A 20,721-nucleotide genomic window follows, 5' to 3' on the forward strand; every position below is an offset into this window, starting at 1 on the left:
AGAAGAGGCCATGACTAAGCACTCTCCAGTAACCCTAAATTGGTTGTACATGTAGTAGAGAGAGTGAGCCTGGAGCAAGGTCTGAACCAAAGTCAGCAATAGCCATGCTATGAGCAAAAGACAGTCTCTGTTATAAAGCAAATGCCTGCTTACAAGTTCACTGGCCGGTACATGACCCTGGCAAAAGCAGGGCTAGCTTTGCTAAAACACAGGTACTCCTAAGTACTAGGTTTTGAATATTCATGTAATCACATTCCTGGGAGATGGTACAGGAACACAACCACCTCAAGTAAGATGAGCACAGGATAACAAATGGGCATGTTTTGTTTGAACCAGTAGGTAACAATATGTAGGGTTGGTAACGTCAGGAGTGGTATACAAGAGCACCTTTGTCTAGCCTAGGGGGCAGCAGAAAGTCCTGCTGCTGACTGACCTGAGTCCCTGCCAATGGGCATTCACGTGTGAGTGTACCTGTAGACATTGATCTGGGAAATTATTACTGTGTCTAGAGGGCAATAAACTGTGGTCTTTCTGAGTACTACCATCACGGTCTGCTGGGTTGGCTATCTGCACAGACCAGGCCAGCACACAGAGAGAACATGCATGCCAACTGAAAAGAATCTTAAGGCTTCCTACAGCTGTTGTGCAGCCCCCATAGCAGGAACATTTTCAGAGAGAAACATTAACAGGACTGCATGCATGTTGTACAGGATCCCTCCCTCCCTGATTCTGGAGGCATCAGCTTCTTCTTCTCAAGCCCTTTATCCCTTCCATCCCCACCAAATAGATTCCAGCCAACCACGTTTCTCTGGTGGTGGTGTTAATGATGTTTTTGGGACTAATTGACTGCTACCACCACCACTCGCAGCTATCCCTCAGATTCTGCAGCCTGACTCCAGGGCCGCCCAGAGGATTCAGGGGGCCTGGGGCCCCTGCCATAAAAAAATTGCAAAACTATAGAATATTATATTCTCATGGGGGCCCCTGCGGGGCCCGGGGCTTATTCTTGCTGCTCCTTCAGTTTCTACTGCTGTCTCATTCCCTCCCTCATCCTTCTTCACTCAGCTAAATATAAGAAAGACCCTTGCTGGGGCTATCTTTCCTCCACCCCATCCTCAGGTTTTCCCTAGCAGAAGCTGAACAAAGAAAGGGTCTCCCTCCCCAACAAGGAGCTCCAGGGGAAAGCATGCTGGCTGACAGGTACTACTAGCCTCTGTGCAGGCTTTTAGGCTCCTTCATATTGATCCCTGCTTGGAGGTTCTACTGCAAATGGCTCTGGTTAGCAGAAGCTGCTGCTGCTAACTTTTAACAGGGCACTCTTGCTGCTAGATCTTGTTTTATTTGCTTTTTGTCATGTGCCAGCAACTGTCAACACAGCTCCCTGGTTTGTGACTCTCACATGAGTGCCTGGTTTAGCCCAGCAAGCTCCTTGAAAGACAGCCTATATTACATGAATTCAGCTTCCCAGAAACTGCTGTGATAGGCTCAGACAGCATCTCTCCCTCCTCTCCAGAAAAGAAATTGCTGGATCTTGGGACTTCAACTGCCCTCACCAAATAATGAGTGCTAGACCCTACGCAACTCAATAAAAAAAACATTGCATAGCTTTGTCCTCAGGTAGTGTCTGTCTCCCCTCTTCAATCAGTGCTAGTTTTCCTTCCAACTTTTTTGTCCTCTTCTCATAATGCTGCATGCTCCCTCATCCTGCAATACTACCTGCTTTCTGTCTGTGCAAGATTCTCAATCTGCTTGTAACATTGTTTACTTCTGAGCTATGTTTCATCTCAATTTTCCAGCTGAACATAGATAGCTGAGAGAAACATAACTCCTTAAATTTTCTAAGCTGCTTCTTAGGAATGAGCACTGGTTACATATGCCTGTAGTCTGGAATCTTAGAGCTTGGCTGTAGATACAACCGTATTTGCTCCAATCCTTCGGACAGAGATAAACACCTACAAGATCTCTATCAAGCATTCTTAAACCTACAATACCCACCTGCTGAAGTGAAAAAACAGATTGACAGAGCCAGAAGAGTACCCAGAAGCCACCTACTACAGGACAGGCCTAAAAAAGAAAACAACAGAACACCACTAGCCATCACCTACAGCCCCCAACTAAAACCTCTCCAGCGCATCATCAAAGATTTACAACCTATCCTTAAAGATGATCCCTCACTCTCACAGATCTTGGGAGACAGGCCAGTCCTCGCTTATAGACAGCCTCCCAACCTGAAGCAAATACTCACCAGCAACCGCACACCATACAACATAAACACTAACCCAGGAACCTATCCTTGCAATAAAGCCCGATGCCAGCTCTGTCCACATATCCATTCAAGTGACACCATCACAGGACCTAATCACATCAGACACACCATCAGGGGCTCGTACACCTGCACATCTACCAACGTGATATATGCCATCATGTGCCAGCAATGCCCCTCTGCCATGTACATTGGCCAAACCGGACAGTCTCTACGCAAAAGAATAAATGGACACAAATCTGACATCAGGAATCATAACATTCAAAAACCAGTGGGAGAACACTTCAACCTCTCTAACCACTCAGTGACAGACTTGAAGGTGGCAATTTTGCAACAAAAAAACTTCAAAAACAGACTCCAAAGAGAGACTGCTGAACTTGAATTAATATGCAAACTAGATACCATTAACTGTGGTCTAAATAAAGACTGGGAATGGTTGGGTCATTACACCAATTGAATCTATTTCCCTGTGTTAAGTTCTCCTCACACCTTCTATGGGCCATCTTAATTATCACTTCAAAAAGTTTTTTTTTCCTCCTGCTAACGATAGCTCATCTCAATTGATTAGACTCTGCCTGTTGGTATGCATACTTCCACCTTTTCATGTTCTCTGTATGTATAAATATCTCCTGTCTGTGTGTTCCATTCTATGCATCCGAAGAAGTGAGCTTTAGCTCACGAAAGCTCATGCTAAAATAAATTTGTTAGTCTTTAAGGTGCCACAAGTACTCCTATTTTTTTTCCCCATAGAATGGCATTCATCTAGCAGGTTTACATAAACTAAAACAGTGGTCCCCAAACTATTCAGGGTTGCACCCCACCCCCCACCCGTCCCTGCACTCCCTCCCACTCCGAGCCAGGACTGGGAGTGGGGCCGCAATCAGGAGGTGGAGGGGATGTGGACAGGGTAATAGGGCCAAGGCTGAGGCCGCAGCTGGAGGCACGTCTGGGACCAGAGTGAGGAGCGGAGACCGGGCTGGGGCTGGTTGCAGGGCTGAGGCCAGGAGTGAAGCTGCAGGGGTGGGGCTGGGTGGCACGCCCTTCCTACACACTGCGGGAACTGGCAAGGGGCCTGCTGTGCCTAGGGTGACCAGAGAGCAAGGGTGAAAAATCAGGACAGAGAGTGGGGGGTAATTGGCACCTATAGAAGACAAAGCCCCAACTATCAGGACTGTCCCTATATAATCGGGATATCTGATCACCCTAGCTGTGCCTCCCTGAACATTCTCCAAGCCCCCCTAGGGGAGCACGCCCCACAATGTGGGGACCATGTCTGAATTAAAACATGAATAAAAGGGAAACCAGATGACAGTTCACTACGCTTCATCTTAGCTTCTCTAAGAAAAATGTTATTTTAGATGTCCTCTGTAGCCCTGCTTCTTGCAATGTTACACCTGGGATAAATCTTACAGGAATATTTCAGTCCAAAAGATGAATGTTTCGCAAAGCTATCACCATCTGAAAGTAAGGTTTTAGAAATAGAATTTATTTTTCAATCAATAGTCACTGCCACTCCAACCATAATCATCATGAATAAGTTAAATGAATGTAGCCACCGATTTGTGTAATGCAGTTTTGAACCTAATCAGATGACAACACAGTCCCACACATTAATAAGCACAGTATTCCCATTCTCACTTAAGTACTAAGCAGTCATTTACAATGTAGACTCCATTAACAAACTATTCATGTACTAATTTATGCTGAACCTGGGGAACTCTAATAACTCTCTTTACAGATCTACAGCATTATCATAGACTCTTGCAGGACAATATCATTCTGTCAGCTTCAGGCTTTAACATTAATTCCCCAAATGGCTTAATTTTTAATTAATCTCAAATACTTGCAACCCATTTAAGAAGTATTCTTATTTAATAAGTGGTAACATGCAAGAAACAGCCATATTGCTGCCCCCGGTCTGAAAGCCATAATTACAGGAGACTAATGACCACGAGCCACGTGCTCTGAATTTGGCCCACATTGCACAGACACCCATGAAAGTCAGGTTAGTCTAGGAGTACATTGTTAAGAATATACAGTAGATGTTCTGAGGAAAGAGTGAAAGTTACTTTGCATTTTGAATAAATAAATGAACTTTGAACCTAAGTGAGCCCTAAAGAGTTCTGTTGTTTGAACCTGCCACTGAGTTCAGCAGTAAAGAACCATTACCCATGGAATAGGGACAAGAGTAATGCAATGAAGTCACTTACGCATGGATAATTTTGTGTGGGTGAACAATTCCATTGATGCCAGTGGGACGACGCATCTATGTGAAGTTGCTCACATGCACAAATTGGTACAGTACTGAACTAAATATGGGCTTGGGAATTACAGTGGTTGAGAAGCATTAGAGAAGAAGGATTGAGGGAAGTCTATCTTGTAGCAGCCTCCTAGCTGAGGGCGTGGTGGTGTCCAGATAGTGTTTCCATTCCACAACAGAGCAGCAATTGCATAGTCTGAGTCAGGGGGTGGTATGGAAAAAACTATTCAAATTCTTGGGGAAAATGTCTTAATTCATACATCAGAACACATGCACAATCCCCGGGACCTCCATCTGAAACCATACTAGAAGGGTATGGACATTTGAGACACCAAACAGACAACCTCTCCACTTCCCCTCACATGAAACCACTGTGTAAAGACTAGTACATGATGAAAGACCCATTATCTGCATCTGACAACTCTGTCTTTACCTCCCCTTTACCACATTATGGTGCTACTTCTATTGACACAGTGCATCAAATTACATTTTAGTACTAGTGTGATTTATCTGATTAAAATATGACCCTGTAGATCATTGTTGCTAACACTGTTATTTATATAACTGCAACAAATCTTGTACAAAGCACATCATGTAAGACTTCTATGGAAAAGTTATGATTTGCTGAAAATGATTATGCTATTTAAATGTATCATTTTTGTATCTGAAGTTATGAATATTAACTCTATACCTGTATTTCAAATATTTGCTCCTATGGCAACCCCAACAAGTATTTAACCAGCAAATTGAGAACTAACTATTCAAGTTAAATGGCCCATCAAGGAACACTTAACTCACAATGGACCATGGAAGAGGACCATCCACAGCTGATGGACTTTCATGTGAACATTCTAACTAGAGTATAAGCTCTACTATGACTAAGCAAAGCATGCATGGACATGTGACTCCAAACACCATCTTGTTACCTGTAATTTCCCACAAACTAGAACAATGGGCTTCCCTTTCCTTGGCAGAACCTATAAAAGACCATGGAAACATCTCCATTTTGCCTCTTTCCTGCTCAAACTTCTGGACTATGAACTTATACTAATGGGAGCATTCTAATCAAGGTTCAGTACTCTAGGTCTATATAAATAATATATGGAGATATACCTATCTCCTAGAACTGGAAGGGACCTTGAAAGATCATCGAGTCCAGTCCCCTGCCTTCACTAGCAGGACCAAATACTGTCCCTGACAGTTTTTGACAGTCTAGGTTTATTTGGTCCTGCCTCAGCACAGGGGGCTGGACTGGATGACTTATTGAGGTCCCTTCCAGCCCTAAATTTCTATGATTTGTTTAAAGTCTCACCTAAAGGGAAGGGTTTAGACACAGTCTGTGAGAAAACACAATTAGCTTGCACAGGAGAGATCACTGTATCTTCTGACTGTAGCACTGAGTCTCCTATTTTCATTATCCCAACCTACCATGGATGATAAACTAGCAGACCATTAAGTATACTGGATGCTTATATATAAGTGACAATAATTGTTCATGAATTTTGCCTGATCCCAGCTGCCCTTTAAAAGTTAATCATTAAAATCTGCCATTGCTGAAAGCTCTATTGTTTGTTTGCAACTCTTTCTTTGGAGGTGCTCTCAACACAACATAAGTCAATTCCATCCCTTCCTTTGCATTACAAATTTAGACTGACTTTTAGGGTTTTCCTCCTTATGCGATAAAATATTTGCCCGTCACTGCCTCAACCTCTAAGACAAGAAGCAATTTTATGACTCTTTGTAAACCATCCTACAAACATTTTGCCCAATGTGACATAATGTGAGAGGCCAACAGTGCCATTAATAATGCATAGTTATACACATATATTCACACACAATCCTCCCCTAAATTTAATAAGCTTTTCTTCTCAGTATAACATAAGACCACGGATAAGAATAATCCTTCAAATATCCTTTACATTGAGTATAGTAAAAAATGCACTAATTATTTGTACTTTTGTCTGAAACTTGCATGCTGCTCATTAACACTTGCAATCTCTAAGTAAAAGGGTAAATGCTAACTATATGAAATGAAATGTACCCTTAAGCTCTCTATCATAGTGAAATGACTAAATGGTCATGCGTTAATGACCCTCTCCTTTGCTCTGCATAGATCATCCAGCAAATGACAGTTACTGTGCTCAGGTTTACAATTATGCCTAGTACATTTTATAGGAAAAAAAACTGTGTCTTTAGCCCTTTGTTTCCTGGTTTTGCTGCCAGTCACACTGTTTGATGTTTTCCACACTCCCACCTTCTTGCTGTTATTTTGATAGTTTAAAGTCTCCCAGGAGATTTTATATTTGTGCCTTGAAATGTGTGGGCTTGTTCATAAATCCTGTGTTTGCAAAAGTGTTTTTCGAATACAACTATTTAATCTGAGGCACCTCTCACTTTGGTATCTAAAAGCAGCTCCACTTGACATGATGGAGACCTAAAGTATCTTGAGACTAGTGCTACAAGTCTTTCAAGTTTTGGATAATGTCAACGATGGGCCATGGACACCATATGTCCTGGTACTGTACATAATGTGAGATTTTATTGAGACCCATATGCAGACTTTCTTTATGCCTTTTACTCAATATCATAAAAGGATGAATCAGGTCACCCTGCTGAAGCAAAATCTCGCATTCAGAGCAACTGCCACTATGCTACAGACTGTAATTTCCTCCACTCATTGTTTCTAGTTAACAGTCACAAACTGAGTAGTTGGATTTATCCCCACTATGGGGAGTCCGGTCACAATGTAAAACAGCAGGGAAAGACCCATTGCTCATAAAAATCTAGAACAATATTCCACAGCTTCAAGGCTTTATATAAAACAAATTGAATGCAAGAGCATCCTTCACCATCCTCTTAAGCCTGCCATATGGGCAAACTAAAAATAAAGCAGCACCTTAAGGAGAGGTTTTAGAAAATGCAGTCTATAAATACATTGATAAAGATTTGCTAGACTCTTAAAACAACTCTGATATACTAACTAACCCTCCTAGCTATGCATTGTTAATTGCATCTTCATCAGCCTCTTTGTATATATGGTTAAAGCATTACCTACAGTACCTTTTTAAATAAAAAAGACACCCTTGCTAGAGTCTTCACATTGGCCAAGAGCTCTCGCTCTCTCTGAAATATCTGGATAGTTTAATTGCTATCAAACTAGCAGGAAGAGACAGGGCTATTCAGTCCTATTTAGGACATTTTATCTGATGGATGAGAGTGTCAGAGGGCTCCCTGAAGGCATCAAGATTGCCTGCAGTTAAGAGGAGAGAATCCTCAGGCACAAGGTGTGATAAGCTCTTCAGATCTACCATACACAAAATAACTATTTCTGCCAGCTGAGAACATGTAACGTGAAATCTTGTATGCACTGGGTTAACTATTTCACAGCAATATGCAGGGATATCCACCACATTGCTTCACCATATTCAGAAAGGACTGGGAAAGAAAATACACAGCACAACAGATGATCACAGCTCCTGCTGTACAAATGCAAGTGCATTTATCAGGGATGTTTCACATTCTTTGACTATTTCTCCACCTCCCACATAACTGCCCTTCAGATTATGTTCTTCTCATCACTGCTACTAAGTGTTTTACAGACATAGGGAAGGGGAAAGTCTAAATGTTTTATGGAGCATTTTTATTACACATTTAATCATACTGTAAATAAACAGAAATATTGACATTTAAAAGATTTAATAACCAAATGTTTGGATACTGCATACAAATATTTAATGCTACCAGAGCACCTTCTACTGGAGGTAGACATCAATTGAACCTCATAGTATGCCTATGAATTAAGTATTATTCTATTCATTTTACAGAGTGGGTAATTGGGAGCAAAGAGGAATTAAAGAACTTACCCAAAGTCATACAGTGAATCAATGACAGAGCTAGTGAGAGAACTCAATTGTCCTGTTTCCTGCTCCTGTATGTTACCTGCTAGGGTAACTGTTACATTTGGGTAGTTCTTACAAGAGTATTGTTGCAGATTGCTCATGAGTGCAAGTACTACTTATGAACAAAAATCAACTATCTTGCTATTCTAAGGCCTGAAAATACCTTGAAGGCAGCAATAACATGGGCACACAGCATCTGTGGGTGCTACCAGAATATAAATATTTAATGGAAAAAAGCACACATTCAAAAAAAATAGTACTGCAAAACTTTGCTGCACCATTACATGCATAACAAATATAGACTTCTTCAAAGACACCGCTTATCCTCCTAAGATATGGACTAGTTAGCAAGACCATAGATTTCTTGTAGGAAATTCTCATATTTATGTATGAAAAGTGTTGCCTATTCTAAGATACTAGTCTCAGTGGGAAGCTGTTAAATTAACAAATTAGGTATAGTCTCAGCTCCCCTATAGAGGGAGTTACATGAGTGAGTTCTATTCTCTAGATCAGGAGACATAGCAGCATCCCAGTACTTACTTTATAGTCAAATGCCTAAAACTGAGGTTATATACACATCACATATAAAACTGTAAGGTGTAAGTTTCTGCAGAGGACAATTTAATCTTTGCGTTCAGGGCTTTTCCCTCCATAGTTGGCCCCTTACTTACTTACATTTAAAGCACAAAATTACTTCATGCAAATTACTAGCCTTTTTACAAGGCTCGGAGGATACCAGCCAAATGGCAGTCTAGTCAAAGTTTCCCTACCAAAGTTAGAAGTATGGTATTTTTAGATGCTATGCCTGTTCCCACGTCTCCCTGACAGTTTTTAAATTTGAAATTTAAATTTTTTGTTTTAAAAAAGTAATGCCTGAGTAGATGGTGAAAAAAACTTACACAAAAGGGAAAACTGACTGCACAGGGAAAGCCCTAAAACTAACCACTCAAAAGTACTGTCAAATGCATGAAACAAAACAATGAAAATTTAGAGAATATTTTTTCAGTTACAATGATCTTAGGTGTCTTAACATTCAGATTGAAAAAACCAAACTCAAGCTGAGGCACGATTTAAACTGATAGCATCCCTTTAACATAATCTCCCCAATTTCCTGCTAGATGGATCCTTCTTTACCTCCCTTTTGACTAACAATTTGTCACGTCTTAGAGAGCATAAGCCAAACACTTGGCTTTCTTCATGTATTGTTACTTCCTACTTTATCAATTCTACCACTGTTGAGAGAATGTTGATCAGTTAACATGAAAGTCCTCTGCTTACCCACACAGCAGCACACAATTACTGCCATCATGCGTGAACGAGCTTTTAGAACAAACACAGACTAAAGTCTGCAGACACAGTTTCTGTTCTATACATAACTGGAGCCTACCTGGTCTGGCTCCAGGCCCAATTGCTGTCTCAGTTTCTTATCTTCTCTCACCTTCAGCACAGTTCAGTTGCTGAGGTAATTTAGCTTCCCAGCCAATTCTACTAAAGTCCAAACAAACACAAAACCAGTCTTCTATCAGCCTTAAGCTGGACACAGCCATGTTTTCTGAGAGTCTGTCTCCTTTTCTACCACTGCCCTGATTCTGGGTGCAGCTCTAGCCCCTCCTAGGCTCTGCTCAGTCTCTTTACCCTCCCCTTCTTGGCAGGGGTCATTGCCTCATCTTGCTTAGTATCTATTGGGTTTCCGGGAAACGGGGCGGGCAAAGCCCGCCCCATGCTAACGGATCCCCCCCCAGCCTAAGGGGAGGTTCCACAGGGCCTCAGAAACCCACTAATTGCGGGGGACAACTAAAAGAACAGGGACAGGAGTGCGGTCAAAGGGTCATAAGAAGGGAGCCTGACGGGGACACCGAGCAGAGAACCCCGGACAGCGCCCACTGCTCCTCGAAGGCGTCAAGGGAGCCAGCGGATGCCGCCCAGAGGAACTCTGCCCGGATACGTGAACGGACTAAGGATCAGAAACAAGCCCCACAGTCGCAGGAGTCTTCACTGGCCAACCGCCTCTCCCTGGTCACGTAGATGGCCATTTTCGCCAGGGCGAGGAGGAGGTTGACCAGGAGGTCCCACGACTTCGTGCATTGAGAAGGAGGTGGGGGGAAAAGTGCAGAAAGGTAGCAACAACCAACTGCTCATTCCTCTCCTTAATGACTTGGAGTCACTGCACCCCCTCACAGGGTGGCACCATAAGGGAAACCCACACCCATTCTCTTCTATGGCTTCCCAGCCTTGTGAACCCTACACAACTGGGCTTTCTATCCCTGTTGCCTTTCCAGGGCCTGTTCCTGTACTCCTAGCTATGCTCCTACACATTACAGAATGCTGACTCACAGGGCTTCTTTGCTTGTAGTCCCTGTTTGATTCTTCGCTCTGAGAGCCACAGACTGCTCTTGTTTTTCCAAGCATGCCAGCTCTTAGCCACTGCATTCCCTCCACCCCCAGTGAACTCATTTCCTCCACCTGTGGAGGCAAGCTACTCTGACACAGGTGCTACTCAGCTCTAACCCCCTTAAAGGGCCAGTCATCCTGTGACTATTATATTTTCACTGATATAAAAATTAACACTTGACACTGCAAGCCTAGATTTCCAACCATGAATCAGCTGTTATTGAATGTTTGAAGTAATTGTCATATATATTTTTTCTTAAATGCTGCTTATGTGTCTGTATTTTAAAAGCAAGAGTGCTTAAATTAATATATCTGCTATACGCAGAGGCCCCTATATTGGGCAATTTCCCAGCTGCAGAGTCCCATTGCCCCCTCCCCTAAATGTGCAATAGAATTTAAGATAAAGGGTTAGGAACTTAATTTTTCTTTGAGTTACAAAAAAAACCCCATTTGAAGTATGAAATAAATGTAAAGCAATGCAGTGTTACCTTCCTGCACCTGCAGAGAGCCACAAGCTCTGAGATACGTACCGGGCTCATTCATCTCAAGGGAATGTTAGTGCCAAACCCTCGTAGCACTTAACAAGGATCTCTTTCCAGTTATGATCATTTTTGCAATAACATGTACCTAGCATACTTACTCATTTTCAGATGATCCAGGTCTGAGTGAAGGGAAGAGCAGTGGGGCACCTAGTTACTAGCTAGTGAAGGGTTAGTGAGGCGGGAAACTTGGAATTCAAGTTGCTCCCCAGAATTTTGTGTCACCTATGACCCTGTCCACATGAGGAAAGAGGAAAAAATGGAGAGCATGTATCTTCTTCCCCAGTACCAGAAGGCTCCCAAGCCACTCATCATTTCCACCCAGATGCTAGAAGGCCTGGCTGTGTCCTTGGACAGCTACAACCTACTCCCATCCAGCGTGGTTTCTACAACACAGATATGCAACTTGCTTTAGCTTTGTATCAAAATATAGCGGAGAAGCTAATGCTTCGGGACCCTGAATAGCAGGGCTATGAAGGTAAAGTTTTATGACACGCAGCAGCTGGTTTTCTTAGGAGTCAGTTATGTACAGCTTTTTTCTCCCCACAAAAACCACAGCTAAGAGTCAAATTTTCAAAGACCTCAGTATCCTGCAGCTCCAGTTGCACCTCTCATTCTCTGTAGGAGCTGTGGCATCCTGCATATGTTTGTTTTGGGCAGGGGTAGTCAGCTCACTTCACTGAGGTGCCTAAATGAGAGCTACGCTCTTTTTAAAACTCTGGCCCATAACCCCTTTATTTAAAATCTAAATGTTTCCATATGGGGGCAGGAACAGGAGGCTAGCCAGTGGATCTGTGTGTTAGGGAAGTGTTCAGAAAGTTCAGCAGGGCGCTGCTGGAACACTCATTCAGAAAGGTACCTATCACTGCAATAACTGGGCACTACATAGCAGTGTCCACTGGAAGTACTCATTATTCATGGTGTTAAGAATCTGACTGACCTGGAAGCCGATATGGTGAAGGTGACCAGATGAGTGAACAATGAGAATCTCATAATTGAAACCTCAACATTCTTGATACATCAGCTTTAAAATACAAAAGTATCCCATGAAAATGGTTCAAAAAGTTTATTTGAATATTTAATTTACAAAAAATCATATCTCCTATGTGGTGTTCTATGCAAAATTGGATAAAATAAACTGTATATAAAACCCAACCCAATCTATTAATGCAATACGACAAAAATGAAACCACGGAAGAGGAAAAAAATATATAGTCATATGACATACATGACATTAATTAAAGATTGTCCCAACCATCCAAGACTTGGTTTCAACATGATACCTTCTTCCAAGACACACTGTGCCATTTTATACAAAGATTTTCTGTACTCCATTGGTCCAAATGTACCAGTTCTACCCTGCCATTCTCATTTTGATCAGAAGGTGGATACAGACAGTATACACATTTAACATATGCATTATTAGCTGGAACTTACTATCTTTGGTAGGGACACTAACTTTTGTGGTGAAGTAAACCAATTTTTAAAAGTGACAAGAACTTCAATTTCTATTTTGGCAAAAAACAGGACTAATTTCTTTGTTAAGGAGAAATGTTACTGGCAGTTTCAGCTGAACATATAAAGAGGGCAGTTGTCTTTGTGTGGATCAGAAGTGGAGACTATCTGGAATGGTTTTATGCTATTTGTATTAACATTTCTTCACTGAAATATGGTTATAACTGTCTTACTGAACTGCAAGCCTACCTGTTTCATTGTATGAACAAAAATGCATTGTGTACACAAATATAATATAGCAACATTGTACTTCCTTTTAATCTTTAAGGCAGAGAGCCTGTTACTGTAGGTAGTGGGGTACTGGTTTGGATGCCAGTTTGGGGTTCCTTGAACAGACCATGCATGTCCTTGGGGGAGTCAACACTGAAATTTTGCAAGCACTTCTGTAGCAACTTTAAAAGGGTTTTCTGGGAGAGGGGAGAACGAAGCGATTAGCAAGAGCTAGTGCTAAGATGTCCATAGGGGAAAAGACAAAAGCAGTAGCACCAGAAAGTCCATAAAAGAGCCAAGAGACCTCACTTTAAAATGAAATAATGAATAACTGGACTCTTTCCTTCATAGCATCAATACATATCTAACCATTGGCCAATATTCAAAGTTAGGTAGTTGTCATTAACTGTAACTCTCAAGTCCTTCTCTTCCCTTATCCATACACTATATATGGAAATACAGGCATACTCCTACTTATGTGGAAATGCAAATTACCTACATAGCCATGATCTTTAGCTGACAACATTTACTGGAAGACTAACTAGACTTAATCACTAGGTAATTCTGTTCACTTACAGGTATGAGTGAAACATGCATTCTTATGACAGGCAGCTAATAGTCCTTGAAACGGCATTTAATGACAATCACTAATTTGGCAAAGAATAGGGAAAAACATTTCAAAATGCATAAAAACCATTACCAGGGGCCTTGGTGGGGAACATAAGAGTTACAATATATTAGCGAATTCTGTGGCATAAACATTTTAAAAAGCATCAGCAAAGTATTAAATATAAAAGCAGTATGTATCTATCCCTCCATCCTCAAAAAAGCATCATGATTTGTAGTGTATTAAATCAGGTTTAATGACTATGGCATTAAGGCATAATCGGTTGACAATATTCTTTATTGCCTCAGCTCAACATAATTGGCTGGGAAGAGCCCATATCTGCCTTTGCACACTCCCCTCCACCAGCCGTCATCAATCATTTCTATGTTCGTGATGATGTCATCTGGATCGAAGGAAATCTCATCATCCCCCGCTGAGAAAAGAGTGGAAGAGGCAATGTGTTTAGTACTCTCACATGAAGTTCTACTGTGGTCAGCTTTTTCCTAGGTAATGGCATTTTTAGTAGCATTAAATGATTAAAAAGGGAGTTATTCACAGAGGAACCTTAGTAATGTTAGCTACCTTCCTCTCTCCAATGCGCCAAACAAATCCATTTAAAACAGGATAGAAAATGTGATAATCAAAAGAGTTCTCTGAGCAACAGACTCCCTCTTACTTGTTTTATAGTGGCAGCTTTCACCCTAAAAGGAGGGCATTCAATTCTTATCCATTACACGTTGGGTATGCTGTTAATCTTGTATAGTGACTGCTACCCATCACACCAAGGAAAACTTTCTATAACCATAATATTCATGTTACTCTTCGGCCCTGGCGGTCACTTAATATCTAACTGCTAGAGCTGGGCTTGATGTATTCTGGGTGGGGGATATGTATTACACTAATATTACACTAGACAAAGTTATTCATAGCTTACAAAACTAAAGAGAACAAGACCTGCGCTTACCAGCCTGATAATCGTAAAGGGCAATGGCTGTAATTCCAAGTTCATTTTCATATTCATCATAAGTATTTTCTTCTAAAGAGTGTTAGAAAAGACAGACACATTAGAGGACTAAAACCACACTATGTATAGATAGAGCCTTCATTTATGAAAGTGTAACCTGGCACTCTTCTTCCACATCTCCATTGTAATTTGGACACAGACTGAAGTAAGGAAACAAACTAGCCAACTGTGTCAGTGTTTTGATTGGTTTCTTTGATATTTTTACAACAAATTAGAAATTGAGATGGATGGGGAGGTTGTTATAGAAAGAAGCATGAGAGGGTAGAAATGAAGACCCATTGCTTTAGTTCAGGAAAAAGTCTATAAAATGTCAATAGATCCAGGGACACACTTTGAAGAGAAATTTCATTCTCGCATGGCCGTGAGTGTGGGGGCTGGGGCGGGGGAAGAGACAGGCAGCTTTGAATTAGTTTATGAACAAATTTTGAGAAAAACAAATAAATACTTTTACAAGATGAAAAAAGTACCATCTCTCTCTCTCACACACACACACACACACACGTGACATGAACAAACAAGAACACATCCTTCCAATCTCTACTCCCCCATCAGCAGATTTAGCTTTCTAGGCTGAATGTCCCAGACTGCAAAGGTTAAAAAATGCATCTGTTGCTTAATTCTAAAGGCAATTATTTGTTAGTAGGATTTTCAAGATGGCTGGCCAGCACTGGCTAAAATAAGCCTTTATTTGAAGTTCACCTTTGTATTTTTTTCCAAAGCCAACTTGTGTTACATGACATAAGTAGAAGCAAGAGGATGACTCTCTCTAAGCTTCAGCTAAAAGCAGTCATTAGTTTGCCTTATAGTTAGTTCAACATTAAATCATGAATCTTGTTTATTTTCAGCTTTGGAAATAAGGCCCAGTCATTATAAAGGCAGGTCAATGTTCTGCTTTGCCATATTGCCCCTTTAATTTGATATCAGCACATTTAAATTAAAATGTTAACAACTTAGATTATATGTTGCTGCCCAAACCAGTGACAGGGACATATCAGTACAATTATTCACTGAATCACTACCTACCATTTGAAGGTACCAACTCAGAAATAAGAGCACTCTACCTGCTTGATAGAGGTCTCCTGCCCCTGCCACTTCATAGACTGTCTCTGGGTCATATTCTGACTCCCGCTGACTGACTGCTTCTTGGTAGTCTGACTCTTCAGTTTTGTAGCTGGATTCTGGCTCATGTACAGCTGAATATATTGTATTGGAATTCTTGTAGGTTGCATCTGACTCATATGAAGCTGCATCCTAGAAAAACAAAGGTGAAACTTGTCAGGGTCACATAAGCAGCCCTTCAAGCGTGACATCAATAGTACAGAAGAGAAGTTCCTAGGTACTGCATTCAGCACTAGAACTCAAACTAGCGAGAACATTTCCTTTGAAAAACGGCAATATTCAATACTATCAGACAACAATATGTACACGTGCAGGATTGTCTTGAGGTCAGCCTAAGTATGATTAGAATCCAACAGAACAGAACAGCTATTCTACAGATATCAAGTTAGTCTGCCATCACTGTTATGATTCCAGGAACTACTGACATGATAACTTTAAATCTCTAGATACCACTACAAAAAGTGCATTACAACTAAACAAACATGCGTCTAATGTCAACAGGTCCATCGTGTAAATATTGTAATATTGCTAATAAATGGTGGTTTATGATATAAGACAAGTATGTTTCTCACACTTATAAATGCAACAAGCAAAAAAGTGTCTATGTTTCTTATTTACAATGAAAACAATAACATTTTAATACTAGGAAGAATAAATCTCTCTCACTTTATTTCAATTTCACCCTTTAAGGCTGAACTCTAACAATTGTTGTAAGAACTCCATTTCCCACATTAACCCCTTATTGATATTTCAGTAGGAGAGAAAAATCTTACAGATACAAGGCTACCTATACATCCCCTTATATTTACACATCTAGCAATAAAACCCAAATGCCATGACCCATTAAACAGAACTTCCTACAACAAGAAGGCAGCTTACCACTTTACTGCACATCATTACTTCACAGCAAAGCCACAAAAAATTACCCACAAATATAAAGCCTGTTCACTACTGAAATGTGTTTGGGACAAGTTATTCAAGCTACTAATTGTGATTTTAACCAACCTCATAAACTGGGCTTGAGGGCAGCTTCTCATCAGCTGGCTGTGGGGTGGGAGATGGAGGTGGAGTTTGTTTTTTGGCTTTAGCTTGTTCCTTTATCAAAAAGAAAAAAGTGATTAAATTCAGGATAACTTTGAACAGTATTTGACTCCAGGATAGTGACCAAGAAGCAGTGTGGGTGCAATGACCAGCGTTCTCTTAAACTAACTCTAGAAGGCCTGGTGACAAAGGTTGTTTTTTGGACTTGAAAACACAGCATCTAACTAATTGCATAATTAAACCTGTATGTTTTGTTTAGACTGGCCATAAGGTGTGTGAATAAATAGGGTGGATTAGAAGAGAGAGTAATTTATGTATGTTATGTGTAGAATGTAAAGCAAGCACCTGATTCTGCTCTTTGGAATATTTGCATAGCATCTGTAGGTTATCTGTATTCAGTATTTTAAATCCATGAACTGGGCTTCAAATTGTATTTTAATTCAAGTGTAGGGAACTTGATACCACATGTTCTAGTTACAAAACTGACATGTCATTTTTGATGAGAAACAATGTTTTAAGCTTTTCCTGGCATGTTAACCAGCTGACAAGGCAACAGGCTTTGAATAGCTAGGACAGAATTAAATTCGCAACAATGCTGTGGCCTGAACTTCCACAAGGTTTCCACATGGTGTAAATAAAAGCAACACTACCACCGCATTCTGCTATACAGTGTGTGACAATTTGGAGCTCCACACAGTCCACTGCATGCTGATTGCACCTGAATCAGTGCAATGTTTCAGCCAAAAGGACGCATGAATCTTTGGGGTTAATTTTGGACTGAGGTAGGATATTAAAATACAGGAAGATTAATATTACCATGATTTTAAAAGGTTATAAAAGTTAGGCATTGCCAGTTAGTATTTGCCTCTTTAGCTGCAATACTCAGGAGTAACTGCTTGTGCCATTTAGCAACAGAAATTAACATGTCTGCCTTGTGTTTAATTCTTCTCACTAATGTAACAGACATTTGCAGGAGCATGCAGTACTTTGAGAACAGAAGTATGTGCTCTTTGCAGGGACACAGCCAATATCTTTTCTTTTTACAGCTCCCTTATGATAAAAACAGGGCATTTTTCACAATAAAAAAAAAAGGAAGGGTAAGGAGAGGGAGCTACTGTGTTTTTCAATTCTTTAGAAAAAATTAGGAATATCAAGCCCAGACTTCCCTGTAAGGCCTTCTGTAGAAATCCCAGCCCACAGCTGTACGGCTTACACAGAAACCTTTGCTCCTCATTGTTTGTCAAGAGACTGAGTTAAACAAGTGTAAACAACACACAAGGACAAGAGTCTTGAACACTGGCCCAGCTCGAAGAACTCAACACACTGGTGCTGCACTCTTATGAAAATCTGCCCCAGTGTGAACAAGTTTCCTCTTTCTTTGCAATTGCTCAGGTTTTCGTATCTTAGAGAGTTTTCTCAGGGAGTTCTATAGCAATAGGGAAATCAAGACCTGAAATTTATGATGTATAGATGAACAAGCAAGCAGAAAAAAAGTTGAGAAAATTTAGAAATGTTCTTTATGCATTACTAAGAAGCAAAACAATGTTTTACCGTTCACTTTTAAGTTCTATAATTATTATTTTCTATGTAATATTTTGTAGATTTAGATAGACTTCCTCCAATGTAACCCAAAAGAGAGAGTTCACAGATTCCTAGTCCTAGATCTGCCATTGACTGTGATTTTGGGTAAGCTATTTAAACTGAGTGCCTCAGTTTCCTTACCTCTAAAAATGAAGTGGAGACATTGATATTGATCCACCTTTGAAAAAGGCTTTATGTTCTTTGGATGAAAAGCACTGGAAAAGTGCCAAGTATTATACTACATTAAATTGCTACAAGCGTAAAATAAGTGAAATTCTCTGTTTAAAGACAGCATTAGATACTTTCAACCTAAATTAGCAACCTCAAATGTTTAAGTACAGTCTGAGTTCTGTGTTCTTTAAAATGGCTACATGCTTCTCAGACTGTAGTTTAGATGCCAACAGTGTAATTGCTTTTCCATATAACATTTAAGATGCTTAAAATATGGTCTTTCCAAGCAGCCCAGAGCTGGGTGTCTGCCACCATAAATTGCTCTACATGAAGCTTGGATTAGAAAGCAACTTCTAGCATTTGAGACTAACAATCGTTAGACGTTGGCTGATTCAACAGAGCATTTAAAGAAAAGCTCCCTGAACATCAATCATCCTTGAAGTAAAATGAGCATGAGAGGGAAAACAAAACAAAACAAATCGCATGTGACCAACAAAAGCAGTGAGGTAATTAGTTGGAACAGTCTAGAAGGAGACAACACCCTCTGATTGGAGACACAGGAGTGGGAGAATTCGCATTCATGCCCTATGAAACCTATACTGCAAAAATCAGTCGTTCAATTGTAAATTAACAAGCCTATCTGCTATTATTGATTTGACTAATGTACACTAGTTGTATGTTGCTTTGCTTAGACACAGCTTGGTTTATGTAATAATCAGTGAATTTATTTTGTGGTCTTTTAAATCTCTCTTCCACACAGAGAATGTAACACACCAATTTTTAGATGTTTTAAATCTATGCAGTGCTGGACTGACCACCTTGAAGGCAGATGACCTCAGTACATGGGAAACTGTGCAAGGTTCCCTCAGCCTAACTTACAATACCCACAGAGAAGCAACGGTAGTTCATTCTCTAGACCCAGTCAATCCTTGGTGTCTGTTGAAATAGCTAACAAGGATGGTTATTTGGGTAACATGGCGCCTTATCCTCTAAGAGAGAAGAATGAGATCACCAACTCATTTCCCAGGAATGGCAACTACCAACCTTGCCTGGATTTCAGACAGTGACCTAGATGTGAAAAAACACTTATTGCTAACACTCAAATCATCTAGTCCCATTAATAGGGGAGAGTCATGACTACTCAGTAAAACTTTGTTATTCAAAATTAAAAACCATTCACATTTCCAGCATCACTGTGTTCTATGAAGCATGTTGAGGTTAAGCAACATTTTTTCCATTTCCAGTTCTAGGATTCCATTAGCTACTCAGTGGTTACATTTATAGCTCTTGTGGGAGTCCACTGTTTGTCTGGAGGTGCAGTTTGGTAGAAAGGGACCCTGGCCCCCAGGTGAAGTGCTAGCACAAGGATACTTAAATGTCCAAGTCTAGCAAGAGAAAGAAAGGAGCATGTTTCCTAGAGGATATACCCTTCTCCTCTCCTACTCCACACTTAGAAACCACCAGAGTTTGCCCAGAAGGGCTCTGGATCTTACTGACTTCTAGTTTCCTTCTCGCCTCCTCCTGTTCTTGTTTCTCCTGGGCCATTCTCTGTGCTCTCTCAGCTTCTGCTTTCCTTCTGTCTTCTTGTTCCTTGTCCTTGGCTAGGTTTTCAAAGTTAGCTCGGATGTTGCTTGTTTTACTATTCACTGTAACATTACAAATATTAAAAAAAAATATTCAAGATCAAAATGAAAACCAGACAAAAGTATTCTACTTGCACAGAATCTCTGCAAGGTGCCATACTGGAGTCAGTTTACAGCCAGATTTCACAGTGGAGAGAAACACACTTCATGGGGGCTCCCCACCCCCACAAGCTCCCTTTGTGCCATCCTCCCCTATTGATGGGAATCCCAGCAAGTCCCCATGCCCCTAGCTCATGGCAGAGGCTCTGTGTCCCCCAGGTTTCACTCCCTCATACTATTGGATCCCATTCCTCTCTCCCCCACCATGGCAGCGGCTCAGTATCTTGCCAGGTCATCTTCCCCCCTTCAGATTCCCCCCACCCCCCACCATACCCCTGTCAGGTCCTCATTTTCCTCATCTCTATTTCACCGCTTCCAGGTCCCTGTTCCTCTCTCCCAGGGCCCCATTTTTCCTTCCC

At 40.9% G+C, this 20,721-nt stretch overlaps 1 protein-coding gene across 3 annotated transcripts in view; it reads right to left on the reverse strand.

Moving 5' to 3' along the window:
- Positions 1 to 13,963: 13,963 nt before the first annotated feature.
- Positions 13,964 to 20,721, reverse strand: part of CTTN (cortactin) — a 38,362-nt gene continuing 31,604 nt past the window's right edge. For all 3 annotated transcript variants that reach the window (XM_039537940.1, XM_039537939.1, XM_039537938.1), the window contains 5 exons: positions 20,118 to 20,266; positions 16,833 to 16,922; positions 15,770 to 15,959; positions 14,649 to 14,720; positions 13,964 to 14,117 (listed from right to left, as the gene is read on the reverse strand). In XM_039537940.1, the coding sequence (XP_039393874.1) occupies positions 13,981 to 14,117; positions 14,649 to 14,720; positions 15,770 to 15,959; positions 16,833 to 16,922; positions 20,118 to 20,266 (638 nt within the window). In that variant the 3' untranslated portion in view covers positions 13,964 to 13,980. The remainder of the gene's footprint in view (positions 14,118 to 14,648; positions 14,721 to 15,769; positions 15,960 to 16,832; positions 16,923 to 20,117; positions 20,267 to 20,721) is intronic.

This window comes from Mauremys reevesii, linkage group 4 (genome assembly GCF_016161935.1).
Source record: "Mauremys reevesii isolate NIE-2019 linkage group 4, ASM1616193v1, whole genome shotgun sequence".
In the NCBI taxonomy this organism is placed as follows: domain Eukaryota; kingdom Metazoa; phylum Chordata; order Testudines; family Geoemydidae; genus Mauremys; species Mauremys reevesii.